This window comes from Ambystoma mexicanum, chromosome 14 (assembly GCF_040938575.1).
Source record: "Ambystoma mexicanum isolate Mex_15411 chromosome 14, UKY_AmexF1_1, whole genome shotgun sequence".
Lineage (NCBI taxonomy): Eukaryota > Metazoa > Chordata > Amphibia > Caudata > Ambystomatidae > Ambystoma > Ambystoma mexicanum.
The window spans coordinates 287184674-287210055 of record NC_090940.1 but is presented as its reverse complement, the minus strand read 5'-3'; the positions used below and the strand labels follow the sequence as shown (position 1 = coordinate 287210055).

Sequence of the window (25382 nt, the reverse complement as noted above, 5' to 3'; positions counted from 1 at the left end):
CGCGTGGGCATGCTTGTTGGCCGGCTGTGGCTTATGCTGTCCCTTGTAGACTTCTTTGATGGCCAAGACCATCCACCGGGATTTGGAAGCCTTGGATGCCCGATTTCCCAGTCTTGAACCTCCAAAGGTGATGAATACAGCATCCAACCTGCGGAAGCTCTTCGTCCTGTCCAAGTAGAATTTCAGTGCATGGCTGATGTCAATGCAGTGCAGAACTCTCTGCGCCTCGTCTTTGGGTGCAGCAAAATATGTGGGCAGAACAATTTCCTCGTTCAGATGGAAAGAGGAAGGCACCGTAGGCAGGAACGTTGGGTGCGTCCGCAGGACGACCTTGTCCATGTGAAACATAGTGATTGGCTCTGAGGCGACCATCGCCTGAATTTCGCTGATACTGCGAGCCGAGGTGAAGCCGACTAGCAAGGCCATCTTAATGATGACCAGACTGATGTCTGCGGACGTCATTGGTTCGAATGGTATGTCGGCCAGGGCACCGAACACTATGTTGAGGTCCCACACAGGGTGTGGGTTCTAGATGGGTAGGTAGAGCCTGACGAGACCCATCAAATGTTTAACAAACGGGTTGGAGGAGGAAAATCTCTTCTCCTCAGAGTTTCTGTAAGCCCCAATGGCTGTCAGGTAAGTGCTGCAAGTGTCCACCTGCACGCCTGAATGTGCGAGATGTTTGCCGAAAAAGAGAGCTTGTCATCCAGGGAACATGCCAGAGGGTTAATGCCCTTAGAGTCTGCCCAGTGGCAGAACCTGGTCTACTTGCTCTTATACTGGGCCCTAGTAGATTTGCCCCTGGCGCCCTATATGATCTCTAGATTAGTTTTAGAGAGGCTGAGATGCCCTAGCATGACTTGTTCAGAAACCAACCTGTGAGGGCTAATTTCTCTGGTGTGGGGTGGATGACCCTGCCCCCTGCTGTGCTAGAAGTTGTGCTAGGCTCGTGGGCAGGCGAATGGGAGGCCTCTCCGAAAGGCTGGCCACCAGGGAGCTATTAGGATGATGCTGAGGAGGCGAGACTCCTTGATCTTGCATATCGCCCTGTGAATCAGGTGAGTGCGTGAAAAGGCGTATGCTGTCATTCCGTCCCACCTGATCTAAAAGGCGTCACCCAGGGAGCCTGGACCCTGACCCTGACCCTGCCAGGAGGCGAACAGTTGGCACTTCTTGTTGCCCCGGGAGGCAAAGAGGTCCACCTGGGCGTGGCCCCATTTGTGAAAGATCTCCTGCAGCACTAGGTCGTTAAACTGCCACTCGTAGTTGTCCGCTTCCAGTCTGCTGAGCCTGTCTGCCTCCAGGTTAGATTCCCCCGGCAGGTGGACCGCCGTGAGGAAGATGTTGTTCTCCAGGGCCCATTCCCACACGCTGACTGCCAGCCTGCACAGTGAGGGGGGGAGGGGGATCTGGTACCTCCCTGCTTGTTGGTATAGAACATGCTGGTCGAGTTGTCTGTCTGAATGAGGACGACCTTGCCCTCTATGACCGAGAGAAAAGCCCTGAGCGCCAGTCAGATGGCCTTCAATTCCAGCCAATTGATGTGGCACTCCTGCTCCTGCCGGATCAATGTGCCATGGACGTAGTGGTTGTCCAGAGTGGGCCCCCAACCCTCGAGAGAGGGGTCTGGTGATGGTAAAATTTGGTGTAGGTTGCCGGAAAGGCTTGCATGTCCTCAGGTTGCAGTCCCCTCAACCACCATGTGAGGTCTGGGTGAAGTGATAGCGGAACGTTGATCATCGCTGACTAATGGCCCCGTTCCTGGTTCCAGGATGCTGCAAAGTGCAGCTGTATCCTCCTCATCCTGAGTCTCGTGTGGGGGACGGCCAAGAGGACTGCTGCCATGAGACCCAGTAGGTGTTGGTACCACTAGGCCGAGGTCACTTCTCTGCTGAGGAAGTGCGCCGTGGCTCTCTCGAGTGCCGTGATCTTGTCTCCGAGGGAAAAACTTTCTCGGAGCATGTGTCCCAAATGAAGCCCAAGAAAGTCAGTGTCTGCGTGGGCTACAGCTGTGACTTCTTGAGATTGAGTGAAAAACCCAGCTCTTGCAGTGTGTTCCTAAGAGGGTGGGAGGTATGGTGCACTGCTTCCTGAGATGTAGCCCTGACAAGCCAGTCGTCCAGGTACGGGTAAATGTGGTGGCCTTGCGACCTGAGGAGAGCCGCCATTGTGTTTATCAGCCTTGTAAAGACCCTGGGGGCCGAGTTGAGGCCGAAAGGGAGCACCTTGTATTGGAAATGGTAGCCCATGATCCTGAATCGTAGAAAGGAACAATGAGCACATCCAGTCTCCCTTGCACAGTGTCTCCGCTATCAAAGCTGGCATAACCATCTTGAATTTTTGTAGAGGTAGGGAGAGGTTGAGGGTGGAAAGGTCCAGCACAACTCAGGCCCGCCTGGTTCTTTTTCTGAATGGTGAAAATCCTGGAGTAAAAGCCCAAGCCAGGCTGGGAATTCCTCCACTTCCTGGCTATCAACGAGCGACCGGATCTCTGCCAAAAGTGTTGCTGTCCCAACCTGTGGGAGTTGAGGGGAAGAGGGAGGCTAAGCTGGGATAGGTAGGCGGTACTCCGTGGAGACTACAGAGAGGATCCAGTGGTCCGCGAAATTCTGGTGCTAGAAATGTGCATGGAGAGCAAGCCTGCCCCCCACTGGAGACATACGGACCCATAGGGGCGTGTCATGTCTTCTTTCCTTCTGAGGCTGCTGTGGAGGAGGGGGACTGTAAAAAGCCCTTACTACCACCCCCCCCACTTTTGTTGTTTGTGCCGATGCTGGTACGGGGAACGGTCAGGCTGTCTGGGCCTCCGCTCTTGGAAGCCGTGGAAACCTCTGTATGTACGCCCCTTCTCAGAGCATTGCCGTGACTGGGTGTACAGTTTGGGCGTGGTCTTTGTACGAATGGATAAAGACTTGGCCGTTTGAGAGCTGTTCTTTTTATCCTGCTCCTCGTCCGTTGTGGAGTGGAAGAGGTCTCCGTCTTCGAACGGAAGAACAAGTATGCGTTCCTGGACATCTGGGTTGAATTTCGTAGCATGGAGCCAGGCCGTTCTTCTCATGTCCGTGGCAATATAGATGGCACGGCAAGAGGTGTCAATGTGGGCCACAGAGGACTCCATGATGTCCTGAACCACGATCTTGGCCTCTGCCAATCCCGCCTTGAATCGTGATTGGCTCTTAGCTGGAATTTGCCACCAGAGCCTCTTGTTAACGGCTGCCATCATGGCATCTGCGTTAGCGTGACGCAAGTGCAAGGATGCGTTGGAATACAGCTACTTCCCGTACGCCACCAAGATCTTCTCCTCCTTGCCGAGCAGCGCTGCAGAGGCGGCGGCTGAGGATGACTGAGGCTTGAAGTACAGTGATGCCGCAGCGATCACCGAGGAGAGTGGCTGAGTGTGGGCAGATAGCAACAGTGTACCCCCCTCCATCTGCCTGTACTTAGCGTCCAGGTGTTTATTGACCAGCTGGGCTGAGTGGGGTTTCGGCCAACCCTTCTTGGCCAAGGCAACTAAGTTCTTCTGCATCGGGATCCCCGTTCTGGAAACAGGACGTAGCATGAGGACTTGGACTTCTGCGAGGACCCCCTCTGCTGGTTGTTCGACCTCGGGCCGAGGAAGGCCCAAGTACTATGCCAGCCCTGCCAGTCGTTCGTGGAAGGCCTTGGCTGAAGACGGCGTGTCAGGGTCCTCCTCCTCATCTGTGTCCACCTATGGATCTGGAGGGTCTGGCACCGGAGGCGGAGTGCTAAGAGCCGGGGGCTGCGGTAGGGGACCAGAGCCAGAGGCTGCGGCGGAACCGCTTGCACAATCGGCTGGGGGGCAGGAGCGGGCTGCTGAGGCTGAACAGGGACCGGAGGAGCCTGTACTGTGGCCTGAGGTGCCGGCGGGACAATTGGAGGGATCAAGTCCCTGATGGCGTCCCTGAGGATTTCCCCCATCTGTGGAGATTTCATGAGCCCGGGGAACTTTTCAAAGAACACGTCCTCACTGGCTGGATTGGTGGTAGGAGATATTGACAACGTAGTGGGCGGCTGCTGGAGCCATTGTGTGCCCTGCCCATATGGACGCAGCAGGAACCTCCCTTGCGCAAAGGAAGGATAGGCTGTAGGCCACATACCTGGTTGACACCAGTCCCACCTCGACACACGGTCCTCCGCCTGCCTTCCCTGGAGGTGCGTCGGCCGGATGTCTGGATTTTCTGGCACGGTGGCCATCATGTTGAGCTGCCTTCCACGTGCCTGAGTGGTGTTGCTCGGCTCACTGGGCCCCACCCTGTCCAGGACTCTTGAGTGTGGATCATGGGGCCTACCCTGTTCCTCGGGCCTAGGCCCGGTAGGCGTTACGCCCTTGGCAGATCTGCCGGTAGAACTGCGTGAAGTCGCCCCCTCGGACATGATGCCAGAACTAGGGCGTAGCCCCTCAGGTGAAGAACCCATAAAAGGACCTTCTGGTCCCTCAGCACCCTCACCGGGAGGATCTACAGCCTCGGTACCTGTGCTGATAACGAGGACCTGGGTGTCCCTCCCATGTGGACGAGTTCTTGGCAAGGAGTCTCCCTTGCGGGGTGCGCTGGAAAAGAGCGCCCTACCTTGGGCTTGGATCGATGATCAACAAATTCCTTTAGGTCCTCTGGAGGCGATCTGTGGAAGAGCTCCCTCCACATGGCCAGTTTGTTCTTCAGAGACCTTGAGGAAAATGCGTTGCACGCGGTACAAGCTTGCCAGCTGTGGTCAGGGCCACGGCACCATAGGCAGAGGGCGTGGGCGTCTTTAGTCGGGAAGAGCCCATCGCAGGGCAGACACCTGCTAAACCCTGTAGAAGTCGACATGCTTCCTGAGGATCGTGTACCTGAATGATAAAAAAACAAAAAAAGACAAAGTAGTATCCGCACGTGGAATTACATGGCCGAAGCCAAACCCAGGAGCGCTGGTGAATTCGGTCCGTTCCCATTAACGCGGAAAAAGGGACTTCTGTGTGGCGGTGGAGGGTGGAGTCAGTGCAGCGCTTGGTCCCAGGGCCGCAACCCTACACGCCTCTAAATTTAAAGGGGAAGAAGGTTTTTTTCTGGTGAAAAAGGTTCTGTGCCCCGTCCCTCGCGAGGGACGCCCATGCAGTATGGAGGAAAGGGGACGAAACGTAAGAGTATGATGGGGAGCAAATTAAAGAATGACAAGTGGCTAGTTCCAAAGGTGTCTACGATATGCAGCAATAAAGAAGAAATCAAAGGGGTCGTAGTCAGCTCTACACAGCGTGAGAAACCTGAAGGTGTCTCCCTGGCTAAACTCTGGGGATCTGTCATCCAGGTGGCCAGTACACGGTCATCGCTATTGGATCCAGTTCCTGGGGGTGGACCAGTGAGGGAGGATCACCTGAATGGGGCGTCCTCAGGGAGTGGGACACCGAAGGGTGAGACGCAGTATCCCCCTTCCTTCAACACCTTTTCCCCATCCTCTTCCGTAGGACATTAAAAAACACTGCCCCCCTCCTTCCAGACAAAACATTCCCTGTCATTCTTCTCAACATACCTCTGATTATTATTTTCTGCACGGCCAACCTGTACAGATTAAATACTACAGTGTCCGGAGCTACTTAAAATACTCAGAAGGAGGCTATCCATCAGAAATGTATTTTAGAAAAAGCGTGAATATGCTAAGACCAGCAGGCTCTGTCGTCTGAATTCACACACAATGTGTGGGAGAGTAATCAGCCGTCAAAGTTGCATCCTTCCTTTGTATTCCATATTTCACAATAGAAGTCTCGCCCCCAATGAGTATCTGGGTTACAAAGATGACAAATACATGGGTAATTAACTATGCTACCAAATGCTGAAGAACATACCTCTTGGCTCACAGATCTTTTCCCCATTTTACCTATGTTAAAAGGCACACAAGGGCAGGCACACTCAAACCCACAACATGTTTCTCTACAATTCAATATGACTAGAAAGTCAACTCGCAAAAACAAAATTCTATTCACTCCAGCTGCCGGCCATAAGTGCAGCCAAAATAAGAAGGAATAATAGGAAATGCATGGCACTGACAATTGAATATCACAGAAAATGCAGACTGCTTTGTATAGGACATTTGTGTAATTTCAAAATCCAAATAGGGGGTGAATTAACTTTAAAGCCATGGGTTGAACAAGAAGCCAAAAAATATGTTTTTATTTACCTGGTTTCATTTTAAACTACAAATGAAGCACTTCAAAGTGAGCTATGACTGTACATCGAAATTTGACACTACATAAAGTATTGACAATAATTATACTGTCCGAGGTACCTGTAGCATAATTAACAAGAGATTAATTGTCCTCGTATAGTTCCACCTTGCAGTTATAGTTAGCTAGCAGGACATATAAATGGTCCATCATTTTACCACTAAATCGGAAAACAAGAAAACATTTTACCTGACGAGAGATTTGGGTTGAACATTAAACACAAGTGTTTCATTGCTATGTGCCTGGAAAACAAACATATAATTGATTAAAGTAACTTGTAACGCAACTTTTAGCTATATAGCTATACATTTTATAATAAATACAAATCAGTAGCTTACCGGTCTGTGATAGGCAAGCAGATTGTTGGCACATCCCCCAAACACAATCACTTCACCTTCTTTACTGGCACATGCTGTATGCCATAGCCTACAAACAAACAAACGTTTATTGCAACACTTCCTTAAAATACATGTATCGATTTAAAGAATGCTCATTGCAAATTGTTTCTAAGACAATGATTTATTTAGAACACGTTTTTTGCCAGAGTGACTTTGTTCTAGTAACCCGCGTCCCTGCTTTATGGGACCCAATCAACATGGTGAGGACGCTGGAGCAAGTTTCTGCAGCAGACAGGTGAAACATCAAATCAAAAGTTATTGAAATCCCAGCCTGTCTGGGTGGCTCCTCGTGCCCATGCACCGACCCAGCTTCTCGCTCCGACCAGCTTCACATACGCAGCCTTTTCCCTGTCTACCTATACCCAAAAGAGAGCACTTAATATCTGTCTTGGGTGTGAATAGGGTTATGAGAATGGTTCACCTGGAAGAAGGGACCCATGTACTAACAGTAGAAGTGTCACTTTAGCATGTATGTTATCCTTATCAGTACGACAGGTCCCCTTTCTTCCAGGTTCTTGGGACAGATGATCAGATGATATGTGGTAAAGAAGGCAGCCCCTAACTTACACAGTTAACCAAACAGAATTGTTATCATGGCCGGGCCAATCGGCATCTGCTCTTGCGTTCCAGTGCAATGTGACATTTTTGCAGAACGTGTGTGGTGTCGCTCATGTCACTGCTTTGCAGAGGACTTCCAGAGGAACATGGTGTGTGAATGCCACTAAAACATTGTCTAATCGACAGTGTAAGGAAGAATGACAGGCGGAGGAGTTAAATCACGTAGTGAATAGCATTCAAAAGCACAAGACACCATCCAGCTAGCAATGGAAGCCTTTTTGCAGCTGCTTACCAGGGAGGCAGATCTGTAGGACACAGAACTCGAAGGTGAATTCTAGAAAAAGCATAAGTACTGTTCTTACATTCAGTACATAAATGACACGCTCTGTAGCCCATACTCTATTTGGAAAAAACATCAGCAACACAATTTTCACATTGATGTGAATGGTCGACAAGACCCTAGGGACACAAGAAGTTTGTGTTCTAAAGACAACTTAATCTCTAGAAAATTGCAAAAGGTTCCTCATGCGAAAAGTGCTTGTAACTCGTTAACACATTGCAACAAGTTAACAGCCACCAAAAACACTGCCTTGTATCAATCACCAACTTCACATCAGTGGTTGCAGTGGACTTCAATGCCTTATTTGTATGGCCCCCCACAGCGAGAGAAACAACTGTGTAAAGGGGCAGTTGGACACATTTTACCTAGCTCTGGCCGTCGTCATACTGGAACAGCCGAAGGGCTGTGTGTGAGACCCTATGTGTTATGCCTATACCTCATTGAGTGTATGAGATGCGATATGCACTCAGACAGCCATATTGAATGTACCCTTGCACTGAAAAGTGTGAAATTATGCTGTATGGAAGGATGCCAGTATGCACCATTGGACATCATGGAGCGCTGAGTGAAATCTGACGAGGGCAGAGTGATGTCATGGAGAAGATGTATGAAGCCAAGCTGAAATTATATGAAAATATGAAGTGACAATATAACTGAAGCAATAAGAGAAACATGTACGAAACGATAAAGTAATCATGAATATAAAAAAAGATAAAGTAACTTGCTGACCAATAAGTGAAAATAAGCAGTAACGCAAGGTAGAAGAGATGCATAGAAGCTTGCTAATAGAGGAATATATAACGTGACAAGGATGGCCATTATTGGAAAATGGATGCCGGCACGTGTAAATATTAAATTCAACTACCTCAGAAGCCGATCAGGGTTGCAGAGTCAGGAGATGCTGGAAGAACAACTGTGTGCAAAGCAAAGAGGAGTCAATGTTGGCTTGGGATCAAGGATGCTATTTTTAAAGAATAGTTGCAAAGCACAAAGGGAGGCAGACGGATAAGCCAGGGATGAGACATATTTCTCTGACATTAAAAGAGAAGAAAACATGTGCAGGAGCCAAGTATTGGGCAATTAAAAGTGTATAAAGTCCATACAAGTGAGCAAATCTCTAGAGGCCAAGAGGAGAAACACCAGCCAGTGTAATTAAATAAAATAGCAGTAAAAAAGAGGCTGAAATTGACACATTCATGGTCTTTTCACATGTGACTCAGAAGTAGAAAACAAGGGCTATTCATTAAGCCTTGAATGAAGATAGTGATGAGATTTCACTCCCTTGAATTTCCTAGAACAGAGAACAGGCAACAAGGTCAACGACAGACGGGAATGGCTCATGGCCGGTCTGATGAGAGATGGACTAATTGGAAAAGTGGGGAGTAATCTGACATGATCCAAGCACCTGGGTTTCGGTTTCCTTACGTGCAGTTGGCCGAGTCGAAAGTCCAAGGTTAGGTGAGAATGCGAACCAATCAGTGGGTCTATGGGGCAACTTGCTATACAATGTTGCATAGACCAATATGCTGCCATTTTGTTTGCTATAAGCATATTATACGTATTTAGTTGTAGTTTGAAAGTTGTTTTACAGATAAGAGACAGCCAATGAAGTACTAACCCGTATACATGAATATAAGTGGATATGTTCCCCTAATCCAATTCCCCGCTAATTTTATGGGTTGCCACATACGATGATGTCATAGATTACACATATTGGGGTATAAGACCTCTGTGTAATCAAGTGCAAGCATCCATCTAATGTTTGTCAGTTGACCCTGCTTTATTTAACCTGAGAATAAAGCAGTACTTTGCCATATTAATAATAATATTATTATTATTATGCATTTATATAGCACTACGAACCCTCCGGTATCTGAGCGCTGCTCCTCAGAACGATGAAAGGCTGAATTTGGCCCTGCCGGGATTCCAACCTGAATCAGCATGCTGTGCACAGATGTCAAAGCGAGCGCTCTACTCGCTGTGCTATCAGACCGATATTCGTTGAGTCTGTACGGTTATTTGGTCTGAGACCTTTATTGGTAATTCCATCTAGCACAAGAGGCCCTTCAAGGTGGTAGAGCACAACTGCATAAGTCCTGGGAAGTGTTTAATGTTAGGAAAGATTTTCCTTTTGCTGCTTTCCTCCCAAAGATGTATATGGGACACCCTTTCTTTTTGCTTCGTTATGAACCCTGTCCTGACTTTTTGGAGGAAAGTAAAGCCTTCTGATTGTTTTCCTTTGCCAGTTTGCTTAGTCTCATGGGGAAACTGAATTGTCCCCAAGACTATCAGTACTGAGAGATTATGTCTTGTGTTAGGTCAGAATCAGGAGATGGACAAGGGAACATAATTTGCATAAGTTGTACTCTCCCCACAATGTAAAAAAACATAATCCTTCCTTAAAGCTGTGATATTACGGCCTACTCTATATAAAATGTCAAAGGGGTGCCTGTCAGGGTGTCAAGATGTCTAAACATAAATGTAGTCACCTGTCAAAAATCTTATTCTATACTAGTTTCTTTCCCTACTACTCAAAAGAAAAACATAACACCACCAAGGCCTACTTTTAGGTCATTGCCCAATGAAAGAAATGGCTGCTGGCTTCTGACCCGCCCCCCACACCTGTGCCATAGGCCCCAAACATATCATTTGTGTACTGCTGGGGTGCCGTCCCGGGGCGCCAGACCGGTTTCTTTTTCAAGTCAGCTTCTCACAGTCCTTCTCCCTGCAGGGGAAATTTCCTCTGCTTTGTTCTCCCGATCTGGGGTCCTTTTAGTCTCTTCCTCTCCACTCTGGGGTTGCTTCCTTTCTCAGTCCCCACTCTAGGGATACCTTCTTAACCTCTACCTTCTCTGGGGGTTTTCGGTGCTCTCCTAATTCCAGAGCTTGTCTCCGTCTCTCTTCTTGGTTCTTTCCCCACACTGGGGCTGGTATCTTTCTCTTTCTCTTCCCCCAGTCTGGGACTTCTCTGTGTTCTCCCCAGGCCTTGGGCTTTTTCTCGCTCTTTCTTCGGTTCTTTCCTCAAACCAGGTGTTCTCTCTTTCTCTTACCCCCACTCTAGGGTTGCTCTGTGCTTTCCCCACTTTGGTACTTGTCTCGGTCTCTCTCCTTCTCCACACCGTTGGGCCTCTCAGTTCTTTCTGCCTGCATGGCTTTCCTCTCTGTCTTCCCGTGCTGCCTGTTCCGCTGGAGCTACCGCGCACCTGTTTGTGATGAGCGGGGTGTTCCTTTCTTCACAGAGCAGCTAATGTGACTCGTCAACTGGACACATTGGCCGGCAGCTTCTCTTCTTTCCCAGTCTCTCTGTGCATGTACCGGTCGGCGGTGTTATGATAGATTTCTAGAATCTGGCCTGGTTGAAGGAGGCCAACCAAGTTATGATGAACAAGTAGCGCTGAGAGGTTAGCCAACAACCAATCAAGGTAGGTGGGTGAGCAGTCAAGACTTAGTCTAAGGAGTGGGAGCGGGAGTGGGGTTATAGTCCCTCAATGAGTCCACACAATATAATACACAATAATTCAATGTAGACAGTAGTTATAAACATAGTTATTTATTTAGGCCCTCAGAAGACATTGAAAAATAAAATTAGCAGGTAGTAATGTAACACACTACTCTATAATACAAATATATACAATCATCAGTATGTTCACTTATTATACTACATCAAATAACTTTGCCAAGCAATGCAGGTAAGTAAAGCAGATTCAGTAATGATGGGAACCACACAAGTTCAATATCCTAACTTTAGGAGTCCAAACCCTAAAATGAATGGGACCTTGTGCCCAAAGGTCACAGGTAAGAGTTCTTCTTGTAAAAAGGATGCAATGGGCTTGTGGGAGTGAACAGTTTCAAAATATTTAAAACTTCTACAACAATTTACTAGAAACCAAGTAAGATCTCTCCTTTCTTCCAGACCCAAGGCTAACCCAGAGGCAGGATACCCAACCCAGGTTGGGCGACCAAAGGTGAGGGTCGACAGAGGGACTTGTTACCAATGTTATCCTATGGTGGATGGGGGTGGGAGGTGATTTGATTTGTGAATTTATAGAGCACATACCCATGAGGGGACAAAGCACGGATGCATCTAGTTGCAGAGATGTTCTTACAAGGTTTCGAGCTAACAAAGATCTACACTAGGCAAACAATTGTTTCCTGAAGATTATTAGGGATTCAAGGAGTTGAAGATTCAGCGGGAGATCATTCCACAATTGAGGACCATGGACGGAAAACCGTTGTTCACCCCATGTGGTTGTTCTGACCCTTGGGATCTGCAAAAGACGCTGATCTAAGGAGCGCAGCTGTCTCTGAGGGCGGTATAGCTGGATCTTTGCACTCAAATAGGCTGGTGCCATCCCATGGATGCACTTAAACACCAGATAGAGTGCCTTGAAAAGGGTCCTCTGGGATACTGGAAGCCAATGTATCTGCCTTCTGAAATGGGAGATTGCAGCTCTTCTGCTCAATTAATTCTGGCCTACCTGGAGTCTCTTTATCTGAAATGTTTGCACCCCCATAAGAAGAGCATTGCAGTAGTACAGTCTAGCATTGGTTAGTATTGTTAGGGAGAATTCTCTCTTTAGGCTGAATTTCCTAACCTAGTGAGTGCCCCAGCAGCTTTGCTGGATTTCTGGAGTTTGTTTTTTACCTCCTGCCAAGAGTGAGACTCTTTTTCTTGGACATGATTTATGGTAATTCTTTGACTAGTAATGTGTTTTATGGGCTATGGGGTCCTTTACTCCATAGGGTCTCATGTGTTTTTCCTATGTGTGCAGTAACACAGGGGTGTCATAGTGACACCCCACCATAGACTCCATACCCTGGGACTGACTACTGTCTCCCAGGGCATGTAAAGTCACCATTGGCTTTACTAGTCCCAAATTATTAACAGAAACCAGTACAAACCATCAAATTGTGGACGTACAGGCCGGGGCAATTGATTGTCGTCTCCGTCCCCCCTGATCGAGTTTTGGCTGGTGGCAGTGGAAACTACTTTTTATATTCGACCGCAAATATTTTCCTATGGGATTTTCCCATTGTTCGAGGCTACCAACTTTAATTATTTAATTCTCATAGCCTCGAACATACCGCCGGTTTATTTAATTAATATTAATTCTCCAGTTGGTATTTTTTGCCAAGACTCGATTCTAAAATGGCGTTTGTGTTCTCTTCTGTGACTCCAACCCAAGTCGAGCCCTTAGTTCCACTTTTTGGCTGGCTTCTTCACAGAAGCCTCCAAAAGTGGTGCCACTCTGGGTACCACAGGGGGTATGGGAGGGGGTTTAGGCACCCTGGACTGAGTTACCGTGGTAACTCAAGTCGCACTCTTGTGTGATTGGCCCAAGTGGTGAGCCGGCCGGCTCACCACTTAGCATGTTTGATTGACATCTAGGCTGAGTGAATGGGGGTTTTCTGCATAAAAGCAGGGCTTTGGGGACTGGAACTTCAGAAGTCGCCACAGGACCTGAGAATCCGACGAGGGAGAAGCTGAGCCGACCTACCACGACGACACCACCGGTGGAACCCTGCGGAACCGACTCACCACTTCCCGACGACAGAGAAGATCTCCCGGCTGGAGAGGCTTCTTCCCCTGACTGGTGGGCCCAACCAGTTTACCTTTCCTTCTTCGCACCCCAGCCCGGTTTGTAGTCGAACTGCCCGTGCCAAGCACCCCGTCGGCCGGATAGCCACTCACCACTGAACCGCAAATCACCGGACCGCTCCTTGTACCCGAGAAACTCCGCGGCTGGTTTCCTCCCTGGCAGTGCAACGGACCCCTGTCTTCCTCCACGACGAGATCCTCTCTTCCCCCGGACGAAGCACCGACTTTCATCCGCTGCCAGGAACAACTGCCCCCGCTGGTGCGTTCTCACCACTTTAAGGTACCGTGTCCGCCAGGCCTCCCTTTCTAAAGATTGCTACAAGGTAATAATAACCCCTTAACCTTCTGGACTGGGCTGGCCGCCTTGACCCTCTAACTGGTCCCTTTCGTTGGTCCAACTCCTTTGTTTGAACCTTTACAAGACTTTCGTGCACTGTAACCGTGTGACCTTGGACACATTTATTTCATTTGGATCCTCTGAAAGTGGGTCCGGCCTCTTGAACTCTAACTTCACGGTTTTACTTTGCCTTTCTCTCTTGTCATGTTCTGGTAAAAGTGTTGGGATCTGTTTCAACTTTTTCTCTGCTATTCTTTCCTTTTTTAAAACGAACTATTAGAGTGCCATCTACGTTAAGCGCTTACCGCTGTCTGAAAATAAGTGGAGCTTTACTTAAGACTTGTCTAATATAAGGGAGTGTATATCTCTTAGTGACCATGTTTTTGAATTGCTTACTATTAGTGCCTGTGTGTTTTTCTAGATGTGGTTTTAAATAAATAATTATATCTCTTTTACACCAAGCCCTGGTCAGTGTTTACTTGTTCTACTGTGTTCTCTTGACCTATTGTGAATACTCTGTATACTGCCTAACTCTTCTTGAGGGAAGTCTGACTGCTCAGCCACATCTACCAAGTGAATCTGTGTGGTACAGATTGCTACCAAGTGGGTTTACTGCCAAACACCAGTAGTCCTAAATCTTTTGCAGTGGTCCCAGAGGGAACTGCACAGGTTTCTGCCTAACAAGTATTCCAACTACGATTGCCAGGTCCGTCACTGCAAACAGAGGCAGTACTGATTTCAGAAGTCTCATTTGAAAATATACCCATTTCAACATCTGACTGACCTGCAGATTGCCAGATACAGCCAAGGTTTTTTACAGTGTCGACATACTTAGTGGGGGCACCAAAGAGAGAGGGGCACAGAGTAGTATGAACCATATCCTGTACCAGCCTCCTTGCACCCAGTACAATGACTTCTGTTTTTGCCGTGTTCAACTGTAGTTTTTTTTTTTCAACATCCAGTCCTTGATCTTAATTGCACAGGACACCACAGTATTTGCTGCTTCCGCTGGTTCATTTAGTTGCATGTAAATGTGTGCGACATCCTCATATGAATGGTATGACAACCCAAATTCTGAATGAATATTCAACAAAATTTGAATGTAGATATTGAACAATATAGGTGAAAGTGAAGACCCCTGTGGTACCCCAGACTCAACCAGTACTGCCTCAGAAAAGCAATCACCCATTTTTACCTAAAGCCCGACTGAAAACTGTCGAGAATCTTGTGTTCATCTGTATATGTCTGGAGTTGCCCTGGCGTCACCTTTTCTAAAATTTTGGCAGGCCATAACAAGCCAGCTATTGGAAAATAATTAGCAAGGACCCTATGGTCCAATGTCGGCCTTTTTAACAGTGGTGTGAGGAAGGAATATTTTTACTCCGGAGGAACAGAGCTTTGTGATAATGAGGCATTTATTAAAGACGCCAGAGGTTTGCTAAGAGCCAAGGTGTGCTGTTTTACCCAATACGCTGGAATTGATCAAAGCTAAGATTCATAGGTTTTAACTTTTCCAGGTATTTAAAAATGTAATCAGTCCCAACAGCAGAAAAAGGGAAACTAGCCTGGCTGGCCCTGCACCCTTGAAGCACTTCCAGGCCCTTACCTCGCACTTAGCTTGTTGACCTTCCTTCCCCTGCACACTCTGCTTTCCCTGCCTCTGTCCACTGGGCCCTGCCTGGCACTCACGTTTCTCACAGGCCCTTCTACACTGACCGGCACGCCGCCCCCTCCCCCTCGAACTTCTGTTTACTGGAGTTGAACGATCCGAACGTCACAAGGCCTAGTAGGATCGTTTTTGTTTTGTCCGCCCTGTTCCCCCATCCTCTTGTCTTGTTGCTCCTCGAAACACTTTGTGCATAGGCGCATTATAAATACCCAATATATAAATAAAAAATAATGGCTTGGCAGGTGAAAAATGATGATCTGGAGGGTTACCCAGAACAATGCCAGAGATTAAGATTTATTCTAAACTTTTTAGCCATCACCTCTTGTGTTGTGAATAGAATCAAAAGCAGTACCATTATCATAAAAAGGGTGGATGCAAGCTCCTTGTAGTAAACTTACCACCAGAGACACTAACCTTAAGCAAACAAGTCACAGAGGACAGACTGGCCACCTTTGGACTCTGCCGCAGAAACCCTATTGACTGAGACTTGGTAAACGCGTGTACCGACCTCCAAGTGGCCGCCCTGCAAATGCCCAACAGGGGGATCCCAGACAGTAAAGCCATTCTGGCGGCTACTGCTCTGGTAGAATGAGCTCTGGGTCTGCCAGGAAGATTCCTGCAAGCTTGTTGGTGCAAGAATGAGATGCATGAGGATATCCATCTGGAAATGGGTGGGTTGGAAAGCGCCTTTTCCTGCTCTAAAGGGGCTATATATGTCACGAAGAGCTGAGACATTTGCCGGGAAAGATTTTGCCCTGGCAACGTAATACTCCAGTGCGTGTACTACATCCAACGAGTGTAATGAACGCTCAGTTGGCGTGATGCAAAGAATACTGGCAGCACCACAGTTTCATTAAGATGAAATGTGGACGCCAGTTTAGGTACAAATGCAAGGTTGGAGCGCATGACAACCTTGTACTTGTGAAATATCAAGTAGGGCGCTTTAGTGGAAAAAGCTTGAATCTCGCCTACCCTAAGGGTGGATGTTATGGCGACTAGAAAGGCGGTTTTCCAAGAGCGATATTTGAGAGATACTTTGAACAGATGCACAAAGGACAGTTTCATGAGTCTGGACAGCACTACGTTGAGATCCCAGGCTGGGGAAGGTCGTTTGATTCACAGGCGGGAACGAAATAGGCTTTTTATGAATTCCTTCACTAATCTGTGAAGAAGAGTGTCAGGTGAATGGCTGTATCTTGTGTCACAAAGGTGTCGCTTCCCAATAGTCCCCTGGGGGTGGTACTCAGTGGTAGGATCTCATGGGGAGGAAGGACCCCATTGAAAGTTGTGACCACTTCGGGAGAACGCGTTATCCCTTTGACCCTCCCACCTTCCCTCAAAACCCCTTCAATGCCCCATTAACTGTTACTCCCATGTGCTATAGTGGCATATCACAAGTGAGAACAACTGGGAAGAGGATACAAGGAATGATGATTGCTCGCCAGAACCAACACACATGCTCTAGTTTTCGAAATGCTTCTATTGGCCCGCTGTCACTTAAAACCAAAGAGGGAAGAGAACAATTGAGTCTTCAACTTCGATCCACCACGGACTGAGAACACGGCACAGCCAGCGCAGATCCCGATTACAGAACGGCAGACGGTGTCCAGGAGGGATGCACGCTTGCAGGAGGCCTGCAACGCAGAAGGCAAACTGGAAAACGAGACAAGGCCCCCTCTCGTAACTGAAGCTGGCTGCGTGCAACCAGACTGCTGGAAAGCTGCAGAGAAGGGACGCAGAAGACCAGACAAGGTCCAGAGAAGCCGAAAGAGCTGCCAAAGCTCTTGGGAGACACGCGAACAACCGGGACGTGACGGCCAAGACCCTACAGGTACAACAGTGGCTAATCACAGGGCTGGGGAGACCCAGAGAGTGCAAGGGGCCAGAAGCGAAGAAGAAAGCCAATATTCATTGGGCAAGAGTAAACCAGTGAAGGTGGTCAGGGACCCACATAAGGAAGGGATACCCCTACCAGTAACGAAGGGGATACAAAATGTACAGATATAAAAAGGCATCCACAGACCTTGGCAGGAGAGTAAACCAAGGCTGTGGAATGAAGGAAGAGCAGGCCAAGAGAACGCTGTATATAATCAAGTGAAATGGGTCTGTGACCCACATAAGGAAAGCATACCCGACCAGGAAGAGAGGTGAATATGAACTTTGCTTATAGAAGTAACATTCACAGACTTTAGCAGGAGAGTAAACCAAGGATGTGGAGCAAGAAGCAAAAAGATCAAGAGAATATGGTCAACAACCACGTGAAGGGTGTCTGGGACCCAGCTTGGGGAAGCACACCCCAAATTGTAAACAAGAGGAATACAGAGCTTCTGTGTACAAGTGACACTGTGCGACCTTGGCAGGAGAGTAAACTAAGGCTTTTGGTGGAACTGAATACAGAGAAAGAGAACTGTGAATTCAGGAAGGTTGAATATCCGACTTGGCAGGAGAGCGTTCCCTTGCTCGGGAAACCCGATGTTAACGGATACGGAGATGGTGTGGTCTGATGCAGCTTCGCCCTTGTGGAATATTGCTATGCTTCTTGCCTCCCGGGAGAAATTAAATTATAGGTACTAGCTTGAACAATAATCTGGCAAGAGTGGCCATGCCTTCGCCACTTTGATGGTGTGAGAAACCAGAGGGCATTCTCCCTCCTATTCCCCATGAGTCCTCTGCGCAGGTGGCCAGGGAAAGGCCATCGCTCTTGGATCCCGACCCTGGGGGTGGACAAGCGAGGGATGATCACCTGGGTGGATGGTAGTTGGGGATTAGGCAGAGAATGCCGGATAGCAAGACATGGTATCCCCCTTTTCTAACAGAGAATCAACCTCAGCCTTCACGAGCTATGTGCAGTCATGCCCTATCTCGCCTTATAAATACCTATGAAGTACTGAGAAGAGGAAGAGGCAACTGGGAACAATGCACACTTCCTATGACCAACATCACTCCAGTACTGAGACGAAGAAGAGAGGTGCAAGTATAGGCAATACTGAAGGTCAGACATGTCACATTAATTGGGCACATTATAGCCAGGCACTTCCAATTAACAACACACACTGGAGCTCAGTTAATAGGGCTCAGGTGTATAAAGGAAGGAGAGGCAGCTATGTGAGTAGAGAAGGAGGAGAAGGCGAACTGTGGAGTTACCGTGTGACCAGACAGCCTGAAGACTGGCCACGATTACGAGAAGGATGAGTTGCGTGGAGTTTGCAGTACTGGGAGCCTTCAGAAGCGAAGGCGGGCTGGAAGAGCTTGCAATTAACTAACCTACTGCAGAAAGGAGCAGGGAGCAGAACGAACGCAGTCCCTGTTCATTGTGAAGAATCAAGAAGGTGCTGTATGCGAGGATGTGTCTGGCGGAAAAGCAGAACCAATTCGGTCTGCTGCCCGACTACTGAAGATGTGAGCGGGAGCAGCTGGGACCGCTGCTGCAGAAGACGCGAAGAGACGGTGAGCGTTAGAACACACAAAAGACCAGAGCACTCCTGTGAGACCGCAGGCAAGTAACTGTCCATAAGTACAAGTGATTGTGAATGCCACTGAATCCCGAACTAAATGAAAACTGCATTTTGAATGAACGCTCATATTGAGTATTGAACTAAATGAGAACTCTTATTTGAGTTAGAACAAATGATATTAAGTATTCAAAATACAAATGTGAAGCAAAAATGTTTTTTGAACAGAGTTACAGCGAGTGGCAAATTGAACAAATACTTAAGTATTCAAACTACAACTGAGGCAAAAGCTTTGTGAACAGAACAACAACAAGTAACAAAAGTGAACAAATACTTCAGTATTTGAATTACAAGTGGCAGATTTAACAAATAGTTAAGTATTTGAATTACAAATGATAGGAAGATCTGTGATCTTGTGGCAAAGTAAAGACATGTGCAGAAAAGGGTTGACTAGCCAAAAGGAAAGACAAGTGTGGAAAACCAAAAGCCCAAGGCAGAAGAGCCTATGATGGGTTAAAACAAATCCAAGGACAGACTTATGGTTGCACAACCTGTAATCGGTGGACAGTGTGGTCTGATAACTGTGCCTAGACCTGGGAACCCTAAATGATAACTAGCAAAGAACATGTAAGTAAGCCACTGATAACTGAACTACTTGATAAGGCAAGCCAGAAAGCAGATCAAGTGAACCAGTTTTTCTTACATTGACCATTGAACAAATAACTTTAAAACAAGTAATACACTGACCTCTTTGGGAAGGGGAACCTGGGACTTCAAGGAACTGAAGTTTTATCTTGACGAAGGGAACCCTCAAGGTCTTCCTTTTGTGTGAACTATACCATATTGAACCTGGGGAAGGGAAACTCAAGGCCTGGTTGGACATTGGTGAAACACACAGCTATCGGAACTGTATTGAGCCTGAAGTAAAAGGCCCAAGAGAGCAGCTGAGACTTTACTTTTGAACACTATTTTGGTTAAGAAGAATCCCACACTTTGTTTATTTCTAGATGTGAGGGCAAGCATAGGTTTTAGACACAGACATAACTTTGATTTGGACTTCTAGACACAAACTTTCCTTAGTTTTCTTTAGGCAGGGGAAATCCATACCTTAGTTATAGGGCAAGTTAGGCCCTTATACCATCCTGACATTTTAATAAAGCTCTTTGAAACTTAAATTCTGTTGTCTGTGTCCTCTCTGGATACCATGCCTCTCTCACAATGGTAGTGGCATCTGCGGTGAGACCCCTTTTCAAGCAGGAATTTCTGGAGGTGATTTCCTCTGTTTCACAATCTGCTGGGATGATATTGTCATATTAACTGGTAGTGTTGGCGGTATGGATTGGATCTTGATGCTCCGGAGGGTCACGGTCAGATTCAGTGTCTGTTAATTGTAATGGCCTTAGTAGCCACTGCTCATCCCTTGTAGGGCGAGTGGGAGCAGCAAGCCCATTGGGCCCCGCTAGCAGGTGCCTGGGTTCCGGTGATGGCAGCAGTGCTGGCAACCTCTGGTGCAGGGCGGATACCAGGGTATTCAGAGTGGCCAGAATATCTAGAGAGACGTCTCTAGGTGGTGGTTTGGGTGGCACCCTAGTAGGTGGCAAGAGAAACCTATCCGGTAATGTTCTTTGCCGATGCCTTTTCTCCTGTAGGGCCCTATGCAGGTGCATGTTATGAGACAGCGAGAATTCCCCTTCCACCTCATCCTCTGAGGATACAGGTAGAGGATCCTCCATTTGCAATGAAGGTTGAGTATCAAATCGAGTTACCACACCAGGGGCTTGAACCTTCTCAGTGCCAACTCCCACAGCCAGTGGGTGGGTTGGACGTGTAAGAGCCAGCAACGCAGAGGGCTGCGCAGTATGCAATGACAGTGATGGAATCGACGGAGATCTCGAAACAGTTAATTTAGTAGTGAACGAGGACGTTAAGGTCATTGACAGAGTAAGTCTTAGTTACTTACCTGTAACTGTATTTCTCCAGCATTGGTATCTTTCATAGATTCACATGCTTGAATATTCCCTGTCGTCAGACTGGGAATCCTCGGTGATAAATTAAATAATATTTTTTTTTTTAAAATATATATATATACATATATATATATATATATATATATATATATATACACTGCCACCTAGCAGTGCATGTACATAGCCCATTATAGCCTATGAGCCACTTCATTGTGTAGTCCCTCCACCTCACTTTGGTCCTTTATGGCCCCAGCCAATGAGGTGGCAGGGCTTAAGCTCCGCCCCCGGCAGCCATCTTCAGATTTTGAACCGTAGAGATTACAGTATGATGGATGCCGAGCATAGGAGCAGCCTCTCAGGGGAGGCGGGCGGGCGCATGTGAATCTATGAAAGATACCAATGCTGGAGAAATACAGTTACAGGTAAGTAACTAAGACTTCTCCAGCATTGGATCTTTCATAGATTCAGATGCTTGAATAGAATACCAAGCAGTTAAAACATGCCACCATTATAAACAGATATGCATAATTACAGAAAAATATATTTCTGATCAAACCTTTACCATGCAGCAACCCAACGGTTACATACTTCGGGAAAGGTGGGAAAGGAGGCTGGTCCTACCTTACACAAAGAGATGGCGGAGCACTGCCTGTCCAACTGCAGTTTCTTTGTTGGTATCTTCAGTCAGGCAGTAGTGTTTCGCGAAAGTATGCAGAGTGCTCCACGTGGCAGCTCTGCATATGTCTTTCAAGGCCACCCCTGCGTGGAATGCTGTTGACGCCGCCCTTCCTCTGGTGGAGTGCGCAGACGGCGGTCTAGTTAAAGGGTCGCCTTTCAACTGATGACAGTGGGTGATGCAGGACGATACCCAGCGTGCCAGGCTTTGTTTGGATATATGTTGGCCCTTGGTACGGCCAGAGAAGGAAATGAATAGCCGGTTTGAGGAGCGGAACTCCTTGGTTCTTTGCAAGTAAAACTTCAACACCCTAGAAACGTCTAGAGAGTGTAATGTCCTTTCCGCTTCCGAAGCGTGATTCTGGAAGAAGGTTGGTAAAACAATGCGCTCAGTGAACGACATCTCCGAAAGTACCTTGGGGAGGAACTTCGGGTGAGGCCTTAAGATGACGCGGTCCTTCTGGAACAAGGTAAATGGAGGTTCCGAGGACAAAGCTTGCAACTCACTGATCCTTCTGGCCGATGTGATGGCTACCAGGAAGGATGTCTTCCAGGACAAGAATTTCATATCGCATCTATGTATGGGCTCGAAGGGAGGTTGCATGAGGGCTGTTAAGACGGTGTTGAGGCTCCAGTCCGAAACTGGTGTAGGTGTAGGCGGATAAGTACGCATCAGCCCTTTCAGGAAGATCTTGATCGCTGGTAAGGAGAGTAAGGCTTGCGTCTCCGCGGTTACTGTGTAGGCCGCTATGGCTGACAGATGGACCTTGATAGAGGACAGTGAGAGCCCTGATTTAGCCAGGTGCAACAAGTAAGACAGAATTTGATCAACCGAGGCCGTGAGGGGATCGATCGCAGAGGTCTCGCACCATTTGGAAAACCTGGTCCATTTTCTGGTGTAGGTGAGTTGCGTGGACGGGGCTCTAGCGGCCCTGATGATATCCCAGCATTCTGATGGTAACTTTAGGTGCATTAGTTTACGCTGCACAGGAACCATGCTTTGAGGGACAGGCTCCTCGGGTCGTGGTGGAGGACCTTGCGGTTCTGTTGTGTCAGTAGATATTGATGTGATTTGAGACGAATCGGGGTTTTGCAGGATAGATGTCTCAGCGTCGGGTACCAGACTTGCCGTGCCCAATCGGGTGCAATAAGAATCAAGGAACAATCCTGTTCTTTCATCCTGCGAAGTACCCTCGACATGAGGGGAATGGGTGGGAAGGCGTAGAGGAGCTTCCCCGACCAATCCACTGAGAACGCGTCTCCCAGCGATTGGTGCTCGGGGTATCTTGACGCAAATCTCTTGCATTTTTTGTTGTTCCTGGTGGCAAAAAGGTCGATCTGCGGATGGCCCCATAAGGCAAATATCCGTCGGGTTTCTCTGTCGTCCAACTCCCACTCGTGTGACGCTGTGTATTCTCTGCTTAATCTGTCCGCTAGGACATTGTCTACTCCTGGAAGGTGCTCTGCCCTGATCTGTATCCCGTAGCGCAAGGCCCATCCCCATAGCAGTTGGGCTTCTTGCGACAGAATCTGAGACCTCGTGCCTCCCTGCTTGTTTGTATAGTGCATGGAGGTCGTGTTGTCTGTCTGGACCGTAAGAACTTGACCAGCTATAACCGGTAGGAAGGCTTTCAGCGCCAACCTTACAGCCCTGAGCTCCAACACGTTGATGTGGAGCTGGGACTCTTGTGCCGACCAAGATCCCTTGGTTTGGAGGTCCGCAAGATGAGCGCCCCAGCCTGATAAGGAAGCGTCTGTCCGCAGCAGGAGGGTCGATGTCGGTGCTTGAAACGGCATTCCCTGTAGAAGATTCCTCGGAGTGTTCCACCATCGAAGGGCCTTGTGCAACGTCGATGGAATTTGGACAATGTCTTCCCAGCATCCGAAAGCTTGTTTCCATTGGTGGTCCAGAGCTTCCTGAACCGGCCTCATGTGAAGCCTGCAGTTTGGTATGAGGAATATGCATGATGACATCATGCCCAATAGGGATTTGTAAGAGCGTACAGATGTTGTCTCTTTCTGTAGGAAGTTCGAAGTCAAGCGTAGAATCGCTGCTATTCTCTCTGTGGATGGTCTCACTCTGGGAATGCTGGAGTCGAGCTCGGCTCCCAGGAAGAGGGCTACCTTGCTGGGAACGAGGCAGGACTTCGTCTGGTTGATGGAGAAACCTAACTCTTTTAGGAGGTTGACCGTCCTCGACACTGCCGAACGAGCCTTTGCAGCTGAACTTGCCTTTATCAGCCAATCGTCCAGGTATGGAAAAACGTCCGTTCCTGCTCTCCTGAGACTTGCCGCTACCGGTGCCAGGCATTTCGTGAAAACTCTTGGCACCGATTTGAGACCGAACGGAAGCACTTGAAACTGAAAGTGGAGCCCTCCCACTGTGAACCTGAGGAACTGCCTGTGTGCTGGATGGATCGGAATGTGGAAGTATGCATCCTCCAAGTCTAAAGTGGCCAAGAAGTCGTGCTTGTTTAACCAAGGTAGCAACCCTTGTAGAGCTACCATCTTGAAAGTTATGCGCTTGATGAACTTGTTGAGAGCCCTCAGGTCCAAGATGGGCCTCCATTGACCATTTTTCTTTCTGACGAGGAAGAATCGGGAGTAGAAACCTTTTCCCCTCTGAGAATAGGGTACTGGTTCTACTGCTGCCTTCTGGAGCAGTCTTTGCACTTCGGACATGACCTGTCTTAGCATATGCACCCTGCGGGGAGTTGGAGGCAGGGAAGGAGGTTGGTCTAGAAATTCCAAGGTGTGACCCTTTCGGATCACCTGTAACACCCATTTGTCCGATGTAATTGACCGCCAGCGCTGGAAAAACTGGCTCACCCTTCCCCCCACCGGGGCGTGGCGAAGGGGGGGGGGGGGGGGAGATTGGTCGTCAGTTCTGCTTGCCTTGTGACTTCCCTTGGGCGGAGCCACGTCTGCCTCTATGGGCGTATCTGTTGGATGACTGATATTTATTGGCTTGGTACGTGCCGCCTTGTGCTTTTTGACCATAGGAGGAACGACTGTATCCCCTGAACTTGGAAGATGAACCTCTAAAGGGACGAAAAGACCGATGGTCCTTACTTTTGTCCTTTAAAGAACTGATGGCTCTGGCTGTGTCAGTGTCTGTCTTGATTGCCTTCAAATGGTCGTCTATCTTTTTCCCAAAGAGATCTTGGCCAACAAATGGCATGTCTAGAATCTGCGCCTGGACTTCAGGTCTAAAGTTAGTAGCCTTCATCCAGGCCTGCCTTCTGAGCACTGTGCCGTGCGCCATCTGCCTGAAGCCTGATTCGGCCACATCAACCGCTGCGTCGATCATGTGATCCGATGTTGCTTCACCATCCGCGATTATGGATTTTGCCTCCTCCTGGAACTCCGGTGGTAATTGTTTCGCCAAGTTAGACATGCGGAGCCAAAGCTCGCGATCGAATCTTGCGGTCATGGCCAGTGCGTTACCGGCTCTGATTGTAAGTGATGCAGAAGATGACACTTTCCTGCCCATGGCTTCCAATTTACGTCCGTCCTTATCCGGTGGGCCCGACAACGGTGAGGAGGGGTTGGCGAGTTTCTTTCTGGCCGCCACGGTAATAACTGAGTCCGGTTTCGTATGACCCCTTAAACAAAGCGGTGCCGAATCCGGAGCTTTATATTTCTTTTCTGGCCTGGACACCAACGCCGGAGTCAATAAGGGCGTAGATAGGATCTTGGATCCGGAATCCCAGATGGTATCGAGGAGGGGAATTGTGGTCACTGTCCTCCTTCGTTTGTCCCTGTGCTCATAGAGCACTGATTGCCTTTCCTCCGAAGAAACCTGAATTTTAAACAGTTCTGCGGCTTTACCTATTATGGTGTGGAAAGAGACGAGATCATCCGGTGGTGAGGCCTTGCCCGCCGAGTCTCTCCTCCTGGGCTTCTCGACGACGTAGTCATCCCAATCGTCTGGCTCCTGAGTAATTTCTCCTTCTTCTGGTTCCGAAAATTCACCAAAAGGGTCCTCCTGTCAGTCTGATACCGAGATGGTGGACGGTACCATGGTGGGATCTACGTCCGGAGATCGCGGTCTGTGCGATGACTGTGGTGACGGGACTCTTGTAGGTGAAGCACTGTGGGTGCTGCTCCTCGGCCTTCGAGCAAGTGATCTCATCCGTTTTTGCGGTCTACTCCTGTAAGGAGAGCAAC

At 48.3% G+C, this 25382-nt stretch overlaps 1 protein-coding gene across 4 annotated transcripts in view; it reads right to left on the bottom strand.

Moving 5' to 3' along the window:
• Nucleotides 1-25382, bottom strand: part of KLHDC2 (kelch domain containing 2) — a 1007914-nt gene that overhangs the window by 105772 nt on the left and 876760 nt on the right. For all 4 annotated transcript variants that reach the window (XM_069637406.1, XM_069637403.1, XM_069637404.1 and 1 more), the window contains 2 exons: nucleotides 6556-6643; nucleotides 6407-6459 (listed from right to left, as the gene is read on the bottom strand). In XM_069637406.1, coding sequence (XP_069493507.1) covers nucleotides 6407-6459; nucleotides 6556-6643 — 141 coding nt within the window. The remainder of the gene's footprint in view (nucleotides 1-6406; nucleotides 6460-6555; nucleotides 6644-25382) is intronic.